This window comes from Bactrocera tryoni, chromosome 2, assembly GCF_016617805.1.
Source record: "Bactrocera tryoni isolate S06 chromosome 2, CSIRO_BtryS06_freeze2, whole genome shotgun sequence".
Taxonomy (NCBI): Eukaryota; Metazoa; Arthropoda; class Insecta; order Diptera; family Tephritidae; genus Bactrocera; species Bactrocera tryoni.
Window position 1 is genome coordinate 74354891 of NC_052500.1, and position 25636 is coordinate 74380526.

Sequence of the window (25636 nt, forward strand, 5' to 3'; positions counted from 1 at the left end):
AAGAGAAAATTTACATGCACGCACTAATTACCACAGCACGCTCACTACACACACACAGAACACGCACACATGCACACGCAAGCTTTATTCGTGTATGTGTTTATGCAAAAAATGGATGCGCAGAAAACTATGCAACACTTATAATGTCTTTATGTATGTATTTGTATTTGGGATTGTATGCAAGCACAAAGGGAAAGCAACAATGGTTAAAACAACTTGGTCACACTTACAGACACTCACGCTTACATATACACGCAAATACACACAGAAACGCAAATTGATGGAAGTGCTAACGAGTTATTCTACTTTCTTATATTTTTCATGCAGTTGGCGCAATAGTAACGCTGGGAACTTATAATGACAGCGCTAAAAAATATGCAGCAGATTAAGAGCAATAAAGATTCAGACGCCTAAAAGTATGCAGAGTTTATACAAAGCATATAGAAATGTTGCATAATTGAGTGCGCTGAAAATATTGACCAACCAAACCAGACTACGACAACAGAGAAGAACAAAAAGGGCTCCAAGTGCCGTAAATACTTATTAAACCGCTGAAAAGGTTAATTACGAAATATAACGAGGATAAGAAGAATAAGCGAGAAAGCAGCAATTAAGCGCAGTGAAGGAACATTATTTATAATACAGCAGTAACAAAACGTTATAACTAAAACTAAGCACTAGAAGGATATTGAGCAACAAGCACACAGGACATGAGAAAGCCAACTTACAGCCTACACACAGGACTTAAAAAGGAATTGCAAAGCAAGAAATAATTATAAAATAATTAAAACGGCATTACAAGCACCGTATACAACTACGGTTATGTCCATACAATGACCATAGCGGAAGCTTTAACTAAAAGCTGCTTTAGCGAGGCAAGTGTACAGCAAGAAACCAAGCCAAATCAAAGTAAAGCACAACAACACAAAGCAGTTTAAGAGACGCTAAGCTACGTGACAGGTTCTCGAAACGAAGCAGTGCAATTTTTGAGACGGAACTCAACACACACTGCGGAAAATTTTGCAGTTCATAGAGTGTGCTTCCGTAAATTTTTGAAAATTGATTTTAAGTAAGCGAACATTACGTGGCGAACATGGCGGAAGGTGATAATTACGATGATGAGGTAAATTATAAATCACTGAAAATTTAATTTTGATTCAAACAGTATATTGATGGAAAATAATGGAAGTTTAAGATTTTATTGCTAATAAGTTGTGTATCTTTAGTTGAATTTCTGTCATTTACAATAAGCTGCGTTAAGTATCTAAAATATTAGTAATCGAATGCCTAAGGAATAGCTTAGAAAGTAACAGGATTTATTAAGTTAATTCATTAGCGATATTGACTTTCCACTGACATTGAGTCAGTCAATCCATCAGTCATTCACACGATTAAGCATCTTAAAATATATGGTTCCATGTCCATAAGCAGCGAGAATAAATAGTGTCTATGACGAGTTAAGAAATATGGAATATTGAATTTTTGAAAATGATGTTTAAAGTTAAATGCCAAATTCACCCATAACCTCGCTTTTAGACCGATCTTGCTGATACAAAATGTCCCTGTGCCCTCATCGTGATTAACTTTAAGTATAAAAATCACTATTTTGCTAGTGGTGTTTAATGAGAAAATCCAACTCGAGTTTGTGGCAAAACATCTTCTAAATTTATATCCGATTTTGTTAGGTGTTAAAATATGCTGATATTATTTTTCTAAAACCATTGGTCGTTACTAAAACTATTTGTTACCCTTTTTATTACCTACCATCTATGAAAATTCCATACAGCCTTACTTGAAAAGTCGAATATCTCGAGAAGTATATTATTAATGATAGCGATTTTGACCTCGGATCTTTTTTAATAGCAAAAAAAATTTCCTACAAGTTTGTTATGTACATTTTTTCTATAGCTCTTGTCATTTATGCGATACTATATATACAAAAAAATGCGACTTTCGTGGAAAAGTACCAGGGTGAATTTTTAGGAATTGTTTTTAGGTTATTTGAGGAAAAGGAAATTTCGATGATTTGATTGAGAGAAAAAAATGAATACGATCGTTATTTTCTAAAAAACACCCTAATATATGTCAATATTAATGCCAGTATGTTCATCCTAACAAGGAAATTTCAGGATTTTGATAACCCTTTTTCTCTCATCCTAACAAGAAGGCTTTTGATAATTTTCCACTTCCTAATTTTTTCTGTCCATATATAGTTAACGTTTACTTCTTTGGGGGATGTGAGCGGTTTGGAAAACGTTTCCACCCCCCTGGTATTGCTGTGATTTTTATACTCTCGCAACAATGTTGCTAACGAGAGTATTATAGTTTTGTTCACATAACGGTTGTTTGTAAGTCGTAAAACTAAAAGAGTCAGATATAGGGTTATATATACCAAAGTGATCAGGGCGACGAGTAGAGTCGAAATTCGGATGTCTGTCTGTCCGTCCGTCCGTCCGTCCGTCTGTCCGTCCGTCCGTGCAAGCTGTAACTTGAGTAAAAATTGAGATATCATGATGAAACTTGGTACACGTATTCCTTGGCTCCATAAGAAGGTTAAGTTCGAAGATAGGAAAAATCCGCCCACTGCCACGCCCACAAAATGGCGGAAACCGAAAACCTATAAAGTGTCATAACTAAGCCATAAATAAAGATATTAAAGTGAAATTTGGCACAAAGGATCGCATTAGGGAGGGGCATATTTGGACGCAATTTTTTTGGAAAAGTGGGCGTGGCCCCGCCCTTACCAAGTTTTTTGTACATATCTCGGAAACTACTATAGCTATGTCAACCAAACTCTACAGAGTCGTTTTCTTCAGGCATTTCCATATACAGTTCAAAAATGGAAGAAATCGGATAATAACCACGCCCACCTCCCATACAAAGGTTATGTTGAAAATCACTAAAAGTGCGTTAACCGACTAACAAAAAACGTCAGAAACACTAAATTTGACGGAAGAAGTGGCAAAAGGAAGCTGCACTCAGGCTTTTTTTAAAAATTGAAAATGGGCGTGGCGCCGCCCACTTATGGACCAAAAACCATATCTCAGGAACTACTGGACCGATTTCAATGAAATTCGGTATATAATATTTTCTTAACACCCTGACGACACGTACGAAATATGGGTGAAATCGGTTCACAACCACGCCTTCTTCCAATATAACGCTATTTCGAATTCCATCTGATGCCTTCTCTGTATAATATATAGTACATTAGGAACCAATGATGATAGCGGAATAAAACTTTACACAAATACGGTATTTGAAAAATATGTAAATGACGGATAATGAAATCTCGATTATCACTTTACCATGCGAGAGTATAAAATGTTCGGTGACACCCGAACTTAGCCCTTCCTTACTTGTTGGAGATATGTTTACCAAACCCAATTCTTTAATATTTCAGTAGGCCCTTATTAAGGCTACAAATTTCAGAAATGTGATAAGCTCCAGAACCATTGAGAGCTTGAGAGATTCAACCATTAACGACAATTCCAATAAGTCAGAAAATATAATTATGATTGGTTTGGAAACATATTTAAAATTGCCAAGTCGGTCGTTGTCAAATACCAAGGCTAAAAACTTTTTAAATTTAAGGGTTTTCAGAACGATTGGGAATTAGAGAGCTTCAACTATAAACGGTCATTATATCATATCAGAAAATAAAAGTACCTGTATTGAAACCTTAGCTCTCAACTGTCCTGTGTTGAGAAACTTTAGCACTAAGTTTTCCACAACAGAATTTTCACTAACTCTTTGTACTGAATCAATAAAATATATGAGAAATAAATACTGGCATCATTGGACAGAATGTACATGTCAAAATCTTTCCTTACACCAGTTGGGAGTGGTTTACAAATCTAAGCATACTTCTGATAGATGAGAGTTCTCAAACCTTAGCAAAAAAAAAAGCTATTTTGAAGCTTTCATCAAAACGTCTTTACTGAAAGCTCTAAAAAAGCTCTCACTTGAGGTCAGCTTATATCAGTATACAATGTTATGTAAAATATTTTTGTCAAAACTTCTTTACCCCTTTAGAAAACTAAACTCAACGAATATAAATGTTTATATATAGTAAAAAAAACTAAACCATTTAAATATTTTATTATAAATCACATGTAAGCACTCCATTGTCCAAAACCCAAAGCAATTAACTTCGGCCATAATAGGAACGATTATAGAACTTTTCAGATGATAAAAGCTCCAAAAAACTCTTATTAGAGATAGGTGGTGACAATTTCATTTTCAATTTTCATTAAAAATAATTTAAACTTTATAATCGCTTTAGAAAAATATCATCAAGCTATTTAAATATTAATATATATAAGTGAAACTGACCCATTTCAAAACATAACATTTTTTTATGATCCTCACTAAAGACATGAGAAAAGCAAAAATACTTTCACAACCATCCGTTTGAAATTGTCAATTTTCCAGCTGTTATGTCCACCAATAACCGCAAAGTTCTGCAAATCGATTCTTGATAAGTTGCGACGGTTTTTCGTTTCCCCTTCATTCCACTTCGTCTTTGTCTGGTTTGGCATTTCACGAATCATCAGACAGCCTATTTTCACCAGACGAGTTTTCAGCTCTTTAACGTAATCGACGAAGGAAAAGTTTTTGGCGCACGGCACAAGTTCCAAAGACGCATTACCAATGCAGCGACAACAAAAACAAACCAAAACACTTTCGACAATAAAAGGAAATCAAAAAAATCAATTGTATTCACTGGAATGCTATTCAGCTCACCAGCCCATACATATAGTATACTTATATACAGTAGTTTGTTTGCTAGCAAAATTTGGTGGTTTGGTAAGCGGACTCGCGGGATTCGCGGCAACGCCCCACTAAGTACGCGTTGAGAAATATAAACTTGCTGAGAAGAAAATCTGTGTGAAAAGTGGAATTGAAGAAAAAAATTGTGCTCTTTCTTTTCTTAGAAGTTGGTCTACATAACTTTTGTGTTCAAATTGAATACTTCGACAGAATTTTAAATTTGTTTTTAGCTAGTTGTTGCTTTGGCTTAAAATAAGTTTTATCAGTGGATTTAACTTTGTTCAGCGAATTTATTATATAAGTTTGAGTATATATCTAGCAAATATTTTTTTTTCAAAGAGAGTAATAATAATTTTCTCAACTAACGGTATTTAGTTACATGTTGAACTAATTGAGATAAAAGCTTAAGCTGATCATGATAACGGGATGAATTGTCGACATCCTGATGTCTCGCTGTCTTGTTATCCATCCACGAACCTCCTACAGAACGGCAATCAACATCAACTAATAATCACACGTCAATAAAATAAAGGAATTGATGCTTGAGAATCGACGATTGAAAATCAGAGATCTTACTGGCAGTATTGGAATATCGGAAGGATTAGTGAAAACCAATCTGAAAGATCATTTGGCTCTAAAAACAGCGATATTTGGTTGCTAAATCACTATACATTTTTGAAAACAGCGTCGCATTAACAACCGTAAAATAATAATTTCCGACCTCCAGGATGACACAAAACATATTATTACAGGCGATGAGTCTTGGATCTGTGCTTACGACCCTGAAAGAAACAATCCCTTCAGTACATTCCCTAATCTCCACTTAGTCCACCATTTTTCAATTCGCTCACTACGGACTAAGGACTTTTAAACTTCTGGTGGACTTTACACCGTAAACCATCTGATCATATTAGATCCGGACTCACAACATTTTTAAATACATTTTCAAATATTTTGTTACAAATCATCACGAGACAATATAAGCAAAAAATTTTGGTTTATTGATTCACGCCTTTCATAAGAAATTTGGACAGTTTCGACGTCATATTCACAAACGTCGCCAGTAATTATGCGTTTGATGAATATAGGATGCTCAGTTACGTTGCCAAGTATATCTTTCACGACCTCTACTCGACTAGTTTCTGCAAAAAATCAAGGTGTTTTGGTAAGAGTCTAGCAATGACACGCTTCTTACCCAAATATCGACCACAATGTGTTGAGTCGATCCATTAAAGATGTTGAGATCCTCTGCTATCTGTCTGAGAACAAAATGACGATTTTCAAGCATGTTTTCTTTAACTTTTTCGTCTTACGATGTCATGGTCATTAACAGAATTGGATGAAGGACTCAGGGAGGATTGGTTGACTTTACGCCTTCAACTCGTCTAATAACGAAAGTTGATTGTTTCTGCATTTCCAATTTGTGGATCCACTCTCTTCAATAATGTTATAAATATGCTGATACATACATATGTAAACCGTTTGTTGGCTCCAACTGTAAAGTAAACAATATTTTTATTTACATTTTTTGAAGATATGAATACATCTTTTGTAGCTTTTTTGAAAAAATTTGTGAAATTTTATCTTTCTAACGGGTGATCCAGGCAGAGATACTTTTCAATGTTATTCCCATGTTATTTCTGTTCAGTATTTTTTGGCATTTCATCTTAGAAACACTTATGCCTAAACAACGTTTACCAATCGTTCAACTTTTTTACGAAAATTCACATGAGATCGTAACCGTCAAGGACGACCTTTATCGCGATATGATAACCAGCTATTTGATGCCTGAAATTGAAGCATCATTTGACATTTGATTTCATCAAGATGGCGCCACTTCCCACACATCACATCAATCGATGGATTTATTGAGAGAAAACTTCAGTGAGGAGATAATTTCAAGTTTTGGGCCAGTCGATTGGCCATCCAGATCATGAGATATCACACCGTTAGACTTTTTTCTGTGTGGATATGTAAAGTGTAAGTCTATGCGGACAATGCCGCTCCGATTCAGGCCTTAGAGCAAAACATCATAAGAGACATTCGAAAGTCACCAGTCGAAATATTCGAAAGAGTCATCGGAAATCGGACTCAACGGATGGATCATCCAAGACGTAGCCTCGGCCAACATTTAAAAAAGATAATCTTCAGCAAATAAATGCCAAAAGAATGTCTTAAGAATGATAATAAACGTTACCCATTGAATTTTAAGTTTCTGTGTTTTTTCTTTGAAAAGGTGGGAACCTCGAAATGGCTAACCTTATAGATATAACTATCGAAAAAGACCTTTCAAGATACCTAATTGATTTGAAGATTCCTTAAAAACCGTTACTTAAATTTTTTAACCAAAATTTATTTAATAAAAGATCCACTAAATTCTGTTATCATAAGCTTGGAATCAACACTGTTTGGCTTCTTTACTTCTCGTCAATAAATCAATATAAAAGCTGCTTATCCTAAACCATTTATGGACAAAACATGTAAAGAAAATGCACTTTAAACTTCATCGAAGAGACATCATCATATGCAATTAAGCTATAAAAACTAATTATGTGCAGCAGATTTATCTACTTTTAAGATAGTTCAATTTCACAAAAAGGAAAAATCAATTATCTGTGAACATTAACTAATATTCAGAGTCAATGATGAGGAAAAGAGGACTATTAAATATTGCAAAGTGTAGCGAAAATAGCAGCCACGTCAACTCTCATTAGAAAAAAGTAACCCTATATAGTAAGTAACCGTAAGTAGGCCGTTTCAGCAAAGTTCGTGCAAAAATTGCGCACGAAGTGACATGCAATTCGAGCGTAAGAACTCAATCAACTGCAGCCTGAATTAATTTGAAATAATATTGTGGCATTTCGTGCTGCAATTAAGGACTAATTAGGTGGAAGAAAAAAAACAGAGTATCGTGGGAAATAATATAGAGAAGATTAACTTTAGAGGGCTGTGAAAAAGAAGATTGAAATAGGAAGAAGAGAACAATTATTTAAAAATAATGTTATAATTAATAAGAATTACGTAAGAAAGTAATGTACACAACGCTATAATCTCGGACCAGTATAAGCTAAAACTGAACGAACAAACTCAAGTTCTTGATTGTCATCTTTTCTATTTCTAAAAGGTTCGGTGCAGCCGAAATTAACTTTTTTCTTGCTTTTCAACTTTTTTCACCTTAATGTTTCGTAAACTAATTTAAAATGCCTTCTTAATGCATTTAATCCACATCCTTTCAAAAATTTTTCGCCTATTGTCTTCTACTCTTCATAAGCCACCTGCGTATCGCAGTCAGCCAAGCGCATGCGTTCACACAACTAACAAAATTTACTCATCTAGCAATTTCAATTGTTGAGAAACTTCTTGCAAATATCTGTGCTAGCTTTCGCATTTTCTTTTATGCAAACATTCGCTATTCATTCAACTCAGCCGCCAACAGGCACGCGCTCCAGCATCAACGACGTGTAGGCAGGCAGGCATGGCTCAAAACATTCGAGTTGAAAGGATCAACTTTTCATTCATTAGTAAGATTTTAATAAAATTAAGTGTTCGCGGGTGTTGGTCGGTACACATGGCTTTGGTGAACTTTGCACAGTACCCCGGTATTTCCAAGCCAGCCACCAGTACCGCAATTTCAGCTGCTCATGAGAAGTTCTGTGAATAGTTTTCTCAGCTGCTGCTCTTGCTGCTGCCACATTCTCTTCATTTCTCCACATTCTCATTTTCCACATCAATGTTATTTGAATTTCGCCAGGTGGCAAAGCATAAAGAAGTATTATTTACTCAATGTTCATTAATTAATGCGCCATTCTGGCAAAGTTAATTGAAGTTATCTAAGTATTTGTTCAGTTTACCCGCCGGCTTATTATAACTTTTCATTAGAAGTGTGATCGTACTTTAAATATTTTTCAGTCAATTGGTAACTGTAAAACTAAGTTTAATTAACTAAGATGAGCTGAAAAGGCGAGAAATATGTGATTTAATTAAATCTAAATTCCAGATATTAATTTATGATTAAGTAAAGTAACTTCAAGCGAAGTAAAATCAGGAAAGGTCTGTTTATGTTAACACGCGAAAATATTTCCCAAGTCACGTAGACTAAAGTTAAGTCATATGAGACAATAAAACTAATCCTCAAATTCATAACTGATCTATGCTAAATTAAGTTATGTCAATTATAATAGGTGATCCAAATAGAGGTACTTTTTTTAAAGCCTGTTTTGAACAGAATCATGTAAAGCTGTCATTTCATTTTTGTTCAGTATTGTTGGACATTTTATCATGAAAAACTTACACTAGAACAACGTTTACAAATCGTTCAACTTTATTCTTATTCGAAAATTCACGTTCTGTAAAGAATATGTTTCGTGCGCTTCGCTCAACTTATGGGCTACATAATCGGCCTACTGAGCGTACTAATCGCAACACCATCACTCATCTTGAGATCAAGCATTCATTATTAGACAATATTCGACGATATAGACCACGTCCAGCACGCAGTGAAGAAAATATAGTAGCTGTGGCTGAAAGTGTATTACGAAGACCGACCGACCGACCGACCTACGAAGATCGACTCTCCAATTCAGCGCCGTTCGCAGCAACTCGGATGTGAAACGACTTCACGTAATTCACGTCGAGATCTTAAATTGAAAGCGTACAAAATACAGCTTGTGCAAGAACTGAAGCCGCTGGACCTTTCCAAGTGACATCACTTCGCTCTATGGGCTATTAAAAAGTTCCAAGAAGATGCGTCGTTTTCAAGCCAAATTTTATTAAGTGGTGAGGTCCATTTTAGCTCAGTGTGTATGTAAGCTAAATTGCTACGTTTTGGGACGAAGTACAACCTGAAGATATTCAAGAGCTGCTATTTCATCGAGAAAATATAACAGTTTCGTGTAGTTTGTAGGACGGTGGAACCATCGGTACATATTACTTCAAAAATTATGCCGGTAAGAACGTAACTGTCAGTGGCGACCGTTATCGCGTCAAGATAACCGACTATTTGGTGGCTGAAATTTAAGCTCGTGATCTCGGCAACATTTGGCATCGTCTAGCCACTTCCCACACATCTCATTAATCAATGGATCTTTTGAGAGAACACTTCGCTAAGCAGATAATTTCACGTTTTGGATTTTGGTCGATTGGCCACCATTCCATAAACACAGAGGATTACTTGGTGTTATGGATATTTGCCAAACCTGTTGCCTTGGCTGGTTGATCAGGCTTCAGATAAGATGTTTTATGTATACAACTATTGCCTCAGAGGATCTATTTTTCGTCAACAGTAACAATCCAAATAAAAAAAAACTATTTTTTGTGGCGTTCAAGCAGTGTTTCGGATATGAAAAATGGTATTTTAACGTCTCTTGGCATGAATTCAAATGACAACCAATCTTTTTGTTTTGTATAAACGTTAAACGTTTCAAAATGGCTACTTGAGTGACTCCCAAAGATTTTAAGAGCTTTTATGAGTTTAGACAATAATTTTAAATGAGTAATGCTTCCGGTTCCTCTTCTTCAAACCTTTTTGCCCGCCCGAGACCTTTCTCGACTTCCGAGCCAAAATCGCTACACTTAAATCATGCATTGGAATATTGTAACAACGAGTGTTATGGCATTTCTAACTTTAGCTTACGTTTTATAAGCAACTAGCAGCGAAGTCAGCTCATGAACGGAGGGTTTCCTTTCTAGTTGTCAATTGCACGGGTTTTCGAAACCCACTAAAATTTAACTTCGGTCCACAATACTTCTATTCCTTCCAGGGGAGATTGGAATAGGGGCAGAGGCGGATCCAGAAATAGTTTTTGGGAAGGGAAATAAACATTTACTTGAAACTTGTAGATTATTGTGTTAAATATATTATCGAGTGAAAGGTGGCATCTTTTCAGCAATATAAGATACAAGAATCACCTACCGCCTGCAAAACCATTGCAATATGTTCCAAGCGGATTTCACAACAATTACAGAAAGCCCTCTTGTTCTGACAAAAAGAGTGCTCACAACAATAAATATATTTATATTTTAAGATACCTAAGCTATTTTTATCCCTCGCCAAGTTTGGCGCTATGTTTAGGACCCGTTACGTAAAAAACAACCCACTGAAAAGATCAAAATGCTGTTGCACACTCAGCCATAACCGCGTAAGTGGTGCTACGTCAATAAAGAAAAAGAAACAACTTTGAAATCAGCCAAGTATCTTAAGCTTTCATCACAGATACTGAAAAAATGCTTAATTCTTTAGTGAATCTAACATCTTATATCACTACTAAACTGCAAAAGATTCTAGAACATAGTGATGTTCCAGGTAACTGTGAAACAGATGAACTAGTTGGAGTAGCACAACCCTACAATTAAACATCGATAAAGAGTTTGACGAGGTCTCTGAAGTTTCATATATACAACTTTTGATTGAACTCTGATTAACTTCATCAGAAACACAGTGTGGTTCAGAAAGAGCATAATTGAGTGAGGATATTGTAGGCTTAGTTTTTTCAGATTGAGCTTACTAAAGGATTAGGTGCGTAGTCAAACATCTACCCTACCTACTTACCTCACTTACGTTTTGCTAAGTTAAGTTGGATGAGTTGGAACAATTAAAGAGTAACCATCTGCTATAGAAGTGTTTGCTTTAACAAAATATACATTTATTCAAACGAAACATTACTATACCGCTTGAAAGACAGAAAGAATCATCAAATGTTGCCTACTAAGACTAAAAACAATAACTGACATCTTTCTATACGTTTTTCAAAATATGTATATTTTTATTTCAAAATAAAAATTTCGCGCACAATTCACAATTCTCATAAGCTCATATTCCCTCATGACAATGTGACACTTATAAAATGAAAAGAACGCACAAACCATATAACAAATACACCCTCGTATATATTCAGATCCAATATGCATAAACGCTGACTAGGATAGCAATAAATGCTAAAAAAGTGTAACATTTCGCATAGAAAATGTTCGAAGGTCACGAGTGGAAAGTGCCGTGCCCGTAAATGATACAGCGCGTGGCAATGTGAATACAATTGGTTGCCACAGCGATGACAGCTCAAGTGCGAACTGTCATTGCATTTCAAATCGATGCTTTGACGCCGAACACACTTGACAAGCTAAACGAACGAACTAACGCATATGACATCGGAATTTGCTTGCAGTGTGATATTGGAAAAACCGTAAATGAAGAGCGTTGGATAGGGGATATGTGCATAGTTATGCTCGTAGTGAGTTCTTGACGTGGCCTCTTGCATTGGCATTACACAGTCGGTAGCCAAGCCAATCTTATTTTATGGTATTCTGATGTGGTGGACCGCTATGAGCAAAATTTCATACAAGAAACAAATAGAACATAACGGGACGCTAGAAACCATTCCAAAGGCGGCTATAGAAAGTTTACTGAATTGTGGTAGAAAGCTCTGAGCCAAATTAGCTTCTCAAAGTTGACGACGGCAATTTAAGTTTGTTGAGAAATCATTTTGTATTTCAAATCAAATAAGAGAAGCTGCATGATTGGCGGTATTAAGTGAGTTCTCTACAAAACCCTGCAGACATGTCTCAATAAGCGAGGGGCTGGTGGACAAATTAGACCACGGGCTTTATTTGGGAAATAAAGTTTCAAGTCACACTAAAGGAAAATGGTTAGTGCAGAAGCCTGCGACAAACCAGCGGTACTTACAACAACTACACAAATGGATCCGAAATGTTCTATTGAGTGGCAGCCGGAATCTGTTGCTCGAAGCTGAATTTCAAGCTACCCTTCAAGCTTCCGGATGACTGCAGTATCTTCCAAGCGGAAGTAATTGCAGTTGAGGAAAGCAGCCGAGGTAGCCGAGATAACAACGCAGGAAATAACATAAAAAGAATAAATATTTGCGTCGATAGCCACGACTCAAGTATCTAGGAGCTGCGGAGTTCAAAGGACTGGACGAAATATCAAACGTAGACATCAAGTCTCCCTTAAAGTTCACAAAAAACGTTGAAGTCCTGTGTGATGAATCTTCATATTAAACTAAACCTCCATTTGGCATTACTAAGGACCAGATGGTCTATGTATGTCGTGATAGCTGGCCAGTATAACTTAAACTAACCTAATAGATCGAAAAAGATTCTACCCATTTGCCATTATTCGCCTTTGCAAATGGTGTTAGCAGCGCAATAGCTTATTAAATTTTAAAAAATGATTGCAGCACTCAACGCCCAGACTTTTGGCGCGCTGCCATTTCAATATTGCGAACGTTCGTACGCTCCATAACCACTTCTGCCCCACTCATGAGATATACGTATACTTGTAAGTTGATTGGTTTTTGTTTTCTGTTAGCTAAAACCACAAAAGAGTAATGTCAACAGTATCCTTTACTGTTTTATTTACTTCTCCTAGCTCACTTGTTAGTTTTAGCCAGCTCAGCTGATACTTCCGCCGCAAGATGATAAGTGTCCCACTAGACACCCCCACCGTCCTCCTAGCGACAATGCGCATAAAAACTGCAAACTAAAACGCAGAATTGCTCCCCACGCAGCCGCCGGTGCGAGCAAACAGCAGTGCGAGTGGAAAACTAAAGGAAAATTCCCATAACAACAAAAATCTCGCGAGTTGAGACCTTAAGTGCAGAGTTGTATTTGCTTGCAATGCTATAACAAGTGATACCGTTAACGAGGTACGAGTGTCCCTACTCTTTGTCTTTGTTTGCGCAATTCTCAGTATTCTTAGTCTTCTCAAGTTGTTGTTATTGCATTGCTGGTGGTAGTAATCTTATCGGCGCTTGGTGCTTGTCGCTCGTGTTCGGTGTCAGTTGTCGTTACATAAATGGTTTAAGTGAAACAATTAAGCCACAAAATAAATTACAAGTGAATTCTGCTCAGCGCGCTCCACCAGGAGGCGGACACATGCCTCGTGAGTTCGCTTGCTCGGCACAAAGCCAGCTTTCTGTGGTGAAACAATGCGTTGAGGGACGATAGAAATTAGCTTCAAGCACTTTTGGTGTGCTGAAGTGTGAGGATGTCATTTGTTAATGGATTTCGGTGCCAATTCGGTGAAATTGATGATTTTCGATGACCTTTATCGATAGCGGTTCAACGCGACTTAGTTGTGAGAGCAACAATGGGGGATAAAGATAGTGAGTGAGAGAATGGAAATGACGTCGAGTTTTAGTAAATATTTACTGAATTTGATCGGATTGATTTGAGTTAAGAAATTAAAGGTAAACAATTTATATAATGAAGACTTTATGTTATTGAACACATTGTTTAATTATAATTAAAACATTTTAATTTATTTTCGAAGAAATAGCTACAATTCTAGTTCCTTAATTTCAAACGGTATTTCGCGCTTTCATAAAATTTTAGCAAAAATTTTAACAATTTTTTAAATAAACGTAAAATGTTTCTTGCACCGTTATATCATTGTTATAGTACTATAGTATCGACTTATCGATATTTTTCCGATAAAAAATTATCGATACCTATAATATGTAAATTTTTGTTATTTACACCAATATCTATATTTTTTTATTTACGATATAATATATCATAGAATTATCGATATTTGTTCGACAAGATGTAATCGATATTGTTATATTCTCTTTGAAATATATTAAAAATTTCTTATGCAATTAAATGATGTTTCTGGCGACTGATCGATATTATATCGATAATGATAATATAAATAACTTTAGGATATTTCTTTTAGCAGTAAATATTGTTATTTTTAGCTCAATTTTGTATTATTATGTTGTTTACGTTAACACTGAAGTATCGACCAGCCGATATTTTTTCGATAACAAATTATCGATAATTGTTAGAATGTAGTTTTTGTTATTTATGATAACACTATAGCAGTGAACTATCTATATTTTTCCGATAACAATTGGAAACATTGATAATTATAACATTGTTATTTTTGTTAATTTAGAATATAATATATATCGTATCGACTTTTCGTAACATATCATGATTTGTGTTTGCGTTTATTTTTTTAATTGATCAATGTTTGTATTTATGAAATCTGTATGAAATTAATACGACAAATCATTTTATTCTACGATAATAGAAAAATGTTGGAAAATTGCAAAATTGGTTTTAAAATAATAACGTCAATGGTACCCCAGGGTTTTTATATTTTTTAAAAGATTATTTCAAACGTAGTAACTTTTATGCATTTATTGAAAAATATGATGCAGTTATAATTATTCGATTATGAGCAGTAACAAAGCTTTTTATAATGTTTTCGATTAAATTTTTAAAAATTAAATGTGCCCAAATAAATCGAAACTTATCGAAAAATGTATCGATATGTTATCGATAACCAACCACTCACGAAATATATACAATAAATACAAATTTTATTTCATGAACAGAAAAATAGAAATTTATCGGAAAAATTGTATCGATATATTATCGATAGCTCTTAATATATTTAATATTTTTAAAAATCCCTAAAATAGTAACTATTAGCTAAAACGTCAATTAAGATGTGGTTTATTAAATTTTAAATTAATTTAAAGCTAATTCTAATATTATAGTTCACAGTGTAGTTCTATGTAATTAAGAGTCAGTATTATGAGAGATTAACTTAATTAACTCAATTCACATTATCTAGTAATAAATCAGAATATACAAATATAAAAAAAAACTATTTTTAAATCCTGAACTTTAAGTTTCGTAACGAAAATGAAAGAAACAAACTTCAAAATCGATAACTTTTTATTTAAGGTTAAATTTTATCGATATGTGGGACTTACAATAGTTATTTTATATATTAGTTTTTGAAAAGTTTATAGCGGTCATTTCAATTATTCAGTAAATTTTATACATATTTATCACTTTGCTATCGATAACACTGCCAAAATAGTCGAGACGCATCTCAAATGACTTACAAGCCTTAAATCTTTGTAAGTCAATTAAATTATTATTATAATGATTGTTGGTCAACAGAATATTTTCAACCGCAGACCAATTTCATATGACCCATATTGAATTGGTTAGCATATTGTCCTATAAGAACTAGTTCACTTTAGGTGAAATAATATCAACTTTTCGCAAGCGCTTAGTCAATTCTTATATTTTCTAGCATACTATAGTTTGCATCAACATAGTTTTGTAAACACACTAACATACCTGTATGTCATTTTACATATTTACGGACACACAGCTTAATTCCACCTGAAATGCAAAAGTTTTACATTTCATAAATGCAAGCACTGCTGTTGCCTGTTGTAGTGGAAATTTCTAAGCAATTAATTTTGCAACATACAGATTAAATGGCAACAACAACTGTAAAACAATAATCTGTATAGTGTTGACACAAACTAGAAAAAAATATTATATAGTTGATAATCGCCGGAGAAATGAATTGAAAGTGCAGGTTGGTGTTCGTTTAGGATTTTAGTAGGATGAAGAGAAAGCAACTCAAGTGAATTGAGATTGTAAGCGTTGTCAGAGAGATGAAAATTTATTTATTACTTTTGCAATTTTCGTTCAATTTATTTTGAATGTCCACTAGCTTTTTGAATAAATTTTTGATTACAGAAAAATACTCAAATGAAATAAATTGTGGTTATGAGAAAACATAAATAAATAATCCGCTTTAAAATAAATATTACAAAAAGTAAAAAATAAATGAAAAATATGATATTAAGCCATTTTTATAAATTTTGTCCTATAAAATAAAATCACTGTCTTCGACGACCAGCAACCACACAAATCCATTAAACACCATTATACCCTCAAATATTTCCTAACTTTTCAATTAACTTTCTACTTACTACATCCAAGAGCCACTTTTTTGGCTCTCTTCATGTTTTTTCTCAAATTCTGCTTACCTTGCGTTCATAAAATATGCAATTAAATTAAGTACACATACTTTTAGGCGCTTTGTATATTAATATTTAATGCGTCAATGCACTGAGTTGGAAATTTAATATGAAGCTGCGGGCGCAAAGAACTTCAATAATATTTAAATATTTACCAGCTGCTCCATCTGAGCTTGAACTTACCTGTGCCAATATATGAAGAGAGTATACTCCAGGAGACTCACCTGTATGTTCACAAACACTGCCACACATTCTTTCCATAAAAGTAATTTAAATTAATTTGTAGGCGATTTAATCTCGTTTTCAATTTGGCTGGCTTGCAGACACTAGACTAATTGAATTGCAATTTTTTTTACTTAGTTTCTTTTCTGCATGTCTGCTTTTAAGGGCGTTAAGAAATGTGAAATTTAGCAAACCACTGGCATTTAGGGCATTAAAAGTCACTTTTTTTTGCTAAGATATAGTTTGAGGTGGTACATTCAAGCTGCTACTTATGTTGGAGTGGACTGATTGGAAGTGTGACAGGAGTTTGTACTGCTTTCTTCTAGAGTTTTTCCAACCGAAAGTATTTGAAATTATGATAATACTTGTAGATATATAGGAGCTAGAACAAGATTCACTTTTTGGTTCACTACAATGATTTTTAATGGTAAACTACATACTGGACAAGAAATCTTTCTGAATAAATCCATTAAAATATCCCAAAATTGATCGACAGAAACGACATAAAATCAACCGGATGGTATAGAAATATTTATATTAAGTATATGAGATCTAGGAGGAAGGCACCGAGCTAATTTTAGCAGCAGATCACATTTTTTTAGGAAAAATTATCATAATTTTCATATAAATATCTTACATATTAAACAATATTTTTGATATACAGACAGTGAAAGTTTGGGAGCTTTTCATTTTCGATTTGAAAAGTATACTTCGATACCACATAATTATTATGGGTTACACTTGTAAAAGAGTGGAATTTCGAAAAAAATATATTTTTTCATTCTTGCCCAAGCCGATAGTACATACCTTAGAGAATATATATTAATATTTAAATCAGAAAAGTATCCGTAAATTGTAAATAAAACGCAAAATATTTAATTTATCATCAATATTTATTTTGTGGCCTTCAAGGAAACCACACTTTCATAAGCACTTCTATGGATGGCCTTCAGCTCCTTTAGCGAACTTTGTTTATCTCTTCGATCGATTAAAAACGGGTTTCACAGAGTGGCAATTTCAGCTTGGGGAACAAGAGAAATTACATGGAGCCAAATCTGGTGAATACGGTGGTTGATCGATAGTATTCATTGCTTTTTTGTTTTAAATTCGATCACAATCGTTGCTCGATACGATTGTGCATTATCATTATGTAAAATGCACGAATTGTTCTTCCGCAACTCCGGCCATTTTCGATGGATGTTCTCATGCAAACGCCTCAATAAGGTCAAACTCCGTATCACCATCTTTCCTTCCTGAACAAATTTATGATGCACCAAACCACGAATATCGAAAAAAAAACAATCAGCATCAGCTTGATTTTTGACCGCCTTGGAGTATTTTTTTTTTTTTTTTGTTTTGGTTTCGGCTCGTTTTTCCCTCCATTCCAATGATTGTTGACCTGTTTGGATGTTAAGCTCATAAATTTATATCTCGTCAGCAGTTATAATGCTCTAAGTGAATGTGGGTTCGAAATTCGCATGATCAGGCATATTCAGAGAGACCTGTTTACGGTACTTTTTTTGAAAAAAATCAGCTTTATCGGGACGAGTGAGCAAGAATGAGTTTCATACTCAAATTATCCACAAAAATCATTCAAAGGAGTGCGCGGGAGATGTCGAGCTCCCTTGCCATCTCTCGAACACTGGCGATTTTCATCGTATCATTCACTGTTTTATATATTTTCGTCCGTTGAAGAGGTCGAAGATCGTCCAGAACATGACATATCTTCAACGATCTCTCAACCGTCTTTGAAGGATTTGTACCACTCGTAAGCTTGTGTTTTGATACAACTGTACTACGGAAAGCGTTTTCCAACATTCGAAATGCTTCCGCACACGAAATTTGGTTAAAAATACAAAATTTGAGACAAATTCGTTTCTTATCCAATGTGAAAACCACATCGCACTACTGAGGTTTACCGACTTAAATCACTTCCTTTAGGCTGACACACTAGACCTGTTTTTAACATGGACTTCCCAAACCAAAAAAAATATTCAAAAATCATGCTTCATAAAAGTCTATCGAAAATACACAGATGCATACAAATTCTTAGTAATCGTTAGAAAATTAATGAATAAAACGAAATATACTATATTCAAGAAAATAACAGAACGATAGTGTGCTCTTAGGCGCACACATTTGATCACCTGCTACCTTTTCATTATTTGCTAACACATTTGCTGATTGCTAATCTTATAACACTATTGTTGTTGCTTTCATTATTACTGTTGTTGTTATTATTTTTGCTGATGTTGTCGCTTTTTTGTTGCCACCAGCGGCAAGCAAGTAGGCGTTATAATAACATTCGCATAATGGTGGCCAAAATAATGGCCACAAATGTTGCCAAAATGAAGCAAATAAATACAAGAGCAAATACGCATATACACACAGTCACAGGCTTACAAAGCCGGTCCACAAAAATCGACAAAGTGCCACACGAAGCGGCGGCATGCAAGAAATTGCCATGAATTAGGAGAAAATGAGAAACCTTTAAAAGAGGTAAAATATGCCTAAAACCAGCACATACGCACGCACAAATACACACACACTTATATAAAGTGAATACGTGTTTATGTATGTGTGAAAAAAGCTCGTGCGCGCATGAAAAATTACACATTTGCCACGCGCCGCAAACCTCTTGTTGCACAGGCCAATGTGGCAAGTTAGAGAATAATAATGTGCACAGCAAAAACAACAAAAACTGGAAAAATGGGAGTTCAATGTTGAGAAAATATTTGCAAATCAAATAAATGCTTAGCTGAGTGAAAGTTTAATGTGCGCGTACTTCAAATTGTTATTGGTTTTCCATTTGTAAAGCGGCGCTCGTCTATAGGGAGTTGTCTGCCGACCGAAAGGTTTTGACGTCAACTAGAGGGAGTTAGTACAAATTACTATCTATTTATGGTGTGCTGGCGATCTCTACATTAATTTCATTCAAGAAATTTGTCTAGATTTTTGTCGTAGGTAACGACGTATACTATACATATATTGTTCAGTTTGGCTTTATCCGCAGCTGCCCGATCAAAATCAAAGTAAATATCTTTTTTACTATAGACTTTAGTGCACCTGTGAAGGGTATAAAGCTTCGGTGCAGCAAAGTTTACATTTTTTCTGATTTTTTAAATCAGTACTCTCCAGTTTAACTAGATCGACTGAACGAAAGAAAAAATTACAAGTAAGAAAGGGCTAAGGTCGGGTTCAAACGAACATTTTGTACTCTTGCAACTTGCAAGTATCAAAGCCAGGGAAATACTATAAGATGCAAAAGCAACCACATAGAGTAAAGTCAATCGAATGTTCGAAAATGCTGATATTAGTTATGTAGAGGCTAGGCCAAGTTTTCGCTCAAATTTATCTATTTTAGCTTAAAATGTACACAGTTATGGATAAAACACGCTCTCATATTTTCCTTAGGATAACTTACATATTATATATACTTTATATGCGGTACAAAGTCACCTCGAAGATTGAAAATCTTTATATTACCTATATGGGGGCTACGGAAAGTATTGGTCCGATTCAACCCATTTTTGACATACAGACTTCACATTATAATTGAAGAATTATCCCTTAAATCCAGTTACATATGTATATTACACATTGACTGACATTTTCGATCAAAAGTCAAGTATAGGTACTGTGGTCTAAATATTAGGGGCTTGAACATTTTTGTGTGGATTTGGACATTTTTTGGTCATAAAGTGGAACACACTAAAGACATTATTCGTGCAAAGCTTTATTCCATTATAATAATTGCTTCTTGATTTGTGTATTGGAAACTGAACGAAACAAGAGGAACTTAAAATTGTGCTAAATGGCAAGTAGGCGTGGTTGTTGTCCGATTTCGTCCATTTTCAAAATGTGACATAAGAATATAAGAAAAACGCAAGGTACTAAATTTTGTCGAAATGGGTTTGTCTCGTCCTGAGATATGGGATTTCACCAAAACGTGGGCGGTGCCACGCCCATCGTCCAATTTTCATACCAGCGCTCTCATACCACTTCGCTGGTAAAATTTGATGTCTCTGGCGTATTTAGTTATTGATTTATTGCGCTTTTAGTAGTTTTTAACAGTACCGTTATATAGTGTGTGAGCGGGATTTTCCACCGATTTATTCCATTTACACATTTTCTGTAGCAGTTCTTATAGGATTTGTACTCAACAAATTTGGTTATTGCAGCTTAAGTGGTTTAGGAGATATGTAAGTACATTGAACTTGTTGAGGGCGAGGCCATGCCCGGATTTCAACTTTTCTCGTCACCCTGATCATTTATATCTATATATAATCCAATATCTATCTCACTTAGTTTGAGTTTAGGTGATACGTACAACCGTTAGGTGAACAAAAATTAAAATACTCTGTAGCAACTGATTGCAAGAGTATAAAAATGAGGATTGCACCGAGAGCTAAGGTCTGTTGTGAACTGGATAATCATATGTACATTTATTGTTTTTTTTTTAACTAGCTCACTGCGTACACTGTGGCTATACCAAAGTCAAACACATAACGCGAAAATCGAGAAAAAATCATTATGCCACTTTCTGTTTACAATCATATGATGTAAGGCTCACGGCTCATTTATAGGTCAAATTCGCGTTAAGTGCAGGCGTCCTAAAGGATGACTGTTCCTCATAGACCTAGCAACTGATCTCTCATCTGGTATCGCAAAAAACCAAAATTGGTCTATGCGTGGCATGCTGGGCTACCAGATTAACCTAACCTAACCTTATAGGTCAAAGTAAGTAATTAGTAAATCTGAACAATTATTCAGCCAATTTTTTAATGAGCCTAGTGAGAATCGCATATTTTTAGCGTTTTCACAGTGAAATGTTAAACAGACTTCTTGTGATGCAAAATTATATGCTCACCAGGCAAAAGTAATAACTCTCATGGTTTATGAAATGATATTGTGTAGCTCTGTGGACATACATAGTATCTGAACTTGTGAAACGGTTATCGATAAATGCGTTCTATTACATAAAATTAATATGATTTTGTGAAAAGGATGGCAGTAATGCTTTATTTCAGATAATATATAATTTATATGCTTTATTTTCTTTTTTGGTTCGACATATAATATTAAAAAATATATGGAAAATAAATAGTGATCAGAAATGACTACATATTATATTTAATTATAGCATTTACCATTAGAACCACTTTAAATACTCAAACGGTTTTGCATTTGTTTTCCTTACAGTTGGTCTCCAGCAACCCAAATCAACGCAATTGGCGAGGCATTTTCATCGCTTTATTGGTTATAATAATTGTACTTGCGCTAATTGTTACATCAGTGGTGAGTCAGACTAACATGCAATAATTCATAGTGTATAACTGTAAAAAAATCGAAAATATTGTAAATTCTTTGTAAAAACTTAGAAATGCATGTCTAAATAAATTTGAAGTCTTTTTATGTACGAGTGTCTGTGAAAGAGTTGAAATATATTAAGAAATGTGTGTTGTAATACCCACGAAGACTTGTAAAAAATTAAAACAAAATATTTTGCGCATTTTTCATTAATCATGTTATGTTATAAATATCTTATTCTGCTAAATTGTTATTATAATTATTTTAATTTTGCAAATATGCTTTGTGTAAATAATTTTTTTCACACTTTTCGCCGTATTATGAGCTTCTGATAACTTGACATTCATATTAGGGTGTGTCGAATTGTTCAAAGTGTGTCAAAGTGTGTCGAATTGTTGAATATTATAGAATATTGATGTTTGGTTGTTGTGTCAGTACAAAAAATCGCCAAAAAAATTTTGAATATTAGATAAAAAATTATTGAAATAACAAAATTAAATATCTTTATTAAAAAAAATTTAAAAATTATTCAAGTTTAAATAAAATAATATCGAACATAGAAAAAAATTTTTTTCAAGTTTATTGTTCAACCACACTACTTTTTTTTACTTAAAGATAAAAATCAAATTACAAAAGAAAATCAAAAAAAAACAATTCTGTCAAATGAGCCACCCTAATATAAAGTAATTCGCACTTTTTAAAAAATATTATTTTGTAAGTCTAACAAACTCATTCATCTTTTTTAAGACTAAAACCAAAGTTTTCAAAAATGAAAAATACAAAAATCTGTAAAATGGTCCATCTTAATATGTGCAATTTATATGTCTTCATCTGTATATGTATGTATATGCGCTTACCTCGTACAAGCATGTCATTTTCTCAACATTCCAACTAGTCCAAAGACTCTTCACCAGCTTTTTATAATGTGTTGCATACTTTTCGGCTACTAAACCTCATGTTCACCACTTCTCAGCCTATGTAGTAGTATGTGTATATGTTCACTGTGCCTCATGCATTCTTGTATCTATATGTGTATATAGTAGCATATGTTTTTTTCTTGCAATTGCTGTGTCATCCCGCAAATTTTTGTGTAAATTTTATGTCATATATTTTTCCCATTTTTCCGATTTTTTTTATTTTTATTGTGTCTCGTGGTGGTCGTGTGTCCCCCCCGGTTTTTTGTGCTTTTTTCTTTCTCTTTGTCTGGTTTTCTTTATAGAAAACAACATATAAAATTTCTGCATTTATCAAAAAAGGTACTTCTCACACCACCCGATGAGGGGCCGCGCGTCAAGGGTCAGCGCATCAAACTGCAAGACATCGTGGATGGACTCTTTATGCCGCAGCGTGCCAACGGTACTTGGATAAATGGTGAGTGTGTGTAAGAGCAGCAGTTCGTTACGAAATGATTGATTAATGCGCGTGAATTTAAGCTCATGAAATATTAAGCGCCAATCGAAGATGTGCGATATTTATGTTAGGAAATATCGTTACTTTTTACTTAGCTTAAATGATTGGAAATATATGCAGAAGTACGAAAATATACCAAAAACCTTTTAAGTTCAACAAATACGAAAATACGGATTTACTCAAGCTCAGTTCAGTATGCGATACGATCGTTTTAATATTATTAAAGCTTTTAGTACTATGTGGTATTTAGAGACGACCGGTTTTTATAAGAAACTTTGACTAACACAAACACTAAAATTCTCTTATAACACATCTTCGAAATCCATCTGAGTGGAGGATGGAGGAAAGGCTTAGTATTGATGTGGAAAATAGGTGTGGTTGTTGTCCGATTTTGCCATTTTCAAACGTAACAAAATAATTCTAAATCGATAAACTGGACTGTGCCCTATTCGAGTAAAAAATTCAAAGCGGTCAAGCTCGTCAGCCGGTTCCCGGCAATAATCCTGTGATCTGGCACCCAGATATGATGCATTCGCTTATAATCTCCTGCAACAGTAGCGATTTAATCTCATAAGCAGAGATCGCTTTTAGTGCCGCTTGACTATCGTTGCTTTAATTGAGTTAGAGAGGTTTAGGGTTTAAATCGGTAACTACGACAACTGTCCAATTTTCACAATGCGTCCGCTGTAACGCTTTCGTACCGTATCTAATATTATTGATTATAGCTTTTCAATTAACGTCAGTTTACGAAAGATTTTCAAAACAAAATTTAAGGTTATTTTTGTAATTTTAAAATCTTGAGTATCATTGGATCTGATATAATCTTTGAGGATATTAGTCACATTAATATATCTACAAATATATACATTAATTTATACATCTGTTTCTAAAAATATTTTTAATTCATAATAACGAGTATTAATATTTTTATTGATCTCATCTTTTTCGTAATTCTTCATCATTACAGGCGAGGAATTTCTTTATCAAGATCACTGGGGCAGAATCGTGTTGTTAAATGCATCTAATCTAAATGAGCGAGTGCTCATGTCAAATGTGACATATGTAAGTATGAAGGTGTGAAAAATGAAAACATTATACAAAATTAAATTACTTTTTAATTAATATGATTAAAAGTAATATGCTGAATTTACTCCATATGATTGGTGATTGTATGTTAGCTACCTCAATGAAACCGAGGAAACATTTTATTAGTTTGTGGCATGTTAGTAGTATATAATAGTATATGTTTTCATGAATGAATTTTTCGGACTTTTATTCTCGCAAGTTGTAAGACTATAAAATGTTCGCTTACACCTCAGCTTATCCCTTCCTTCCTTAATTAATAGTTACGTTATTAATATTAACTGTTTTTATTTTAATTTTAAATAATTATTAATTCTGCTTTTAAATTAAATACATATAAATTACCGTAGATATAGATAGATATATATAGTAAATAAGCTTTACACTGCGACCTGAGGTCTATTGTGACATGCCCTCATTCACAATATACTGCAAGGAGCCATCGAAGTGATGTGATCCCTCGTCGAAAACAGTAATCCAAGGGCCTTAATCTTGCTTCTGGTTCCACCATTCTAGTAGAAGCTGCAGTGCGGGCAAGCTCGTCAGCCAGTTATTTCCGACAATACCCTGTGATCTGGTGCCCAGATATGGTGCAACAGGTTATGAGCTGATAGGCTCCTCAGCCGTTCTATGCGCACCTGCACCGGTATATCGCAGAATAAGGCGACGCTTTCCTTGCATTAATTACATTGGAGGATTATCTCAACACATGGAATTATAGCAAAAACTTCTGCTTGAAAGATGCTCTTAAATCTTCCCATTGGTATGGAAAATTTGATACGTGGTCCTCCTACATATACAATATTTCCCGCCTATGCTTTGGAGCCGTCGCGGTACCACTTGATTGTATATTCTTACTTACCAGTAGGTCATTCGTGGAATTCTTTCATTCAGCTTTGCTGTCCAGGGTAACTTTAAACTTTCGTGTGAAGTACGACGTTTTAGTAATGCTGTTCTTTGGGAGAGGAACTAGTGGTATTTCATTACTTAAAGCCTTTATTTGTAGAAACGAGATTGACTTTTTTATG

The 25636-nt window shown here is 34.5% G+C and overlaps 1 protein-coding gene across 4 annotated transcripts in view; it reads left to right on the plus strand.

Moving 5' to 3' along the window:
• LOC120769223 (inactive dipeptidyl peptidase 10) overlaps positions 1-25636 on the plus strand; it is a 105571-nt gene that overhangs the window by 53812 nt on the left and 26123 nt on the right. For all 4 annotated transcript variants that reach the window (XR_005704834.1, XR_005704832.1, XR_005704833.1 and 1 more), the window contains 4 exons: positions 328-1123; positions 22008-22103; positions 23372-23486; positions 24493-24587. Coding sequence is in view for 1 of the 4 variants with exons in the window: in XM_040096119.1 (XP_039952053.1) it covers positions 1094-1123; positions 22008-22103; positions 23372-23486; positions 24493-24587 (336 nt within the window). In the remaining 3 variants the exon portion in view is untranslated. The remainder of the gene's footprint in view (positions 1-327; positions 1124-22007; positions 22104-23371; positions 23487-24492; positions 24588-25636) is intronic.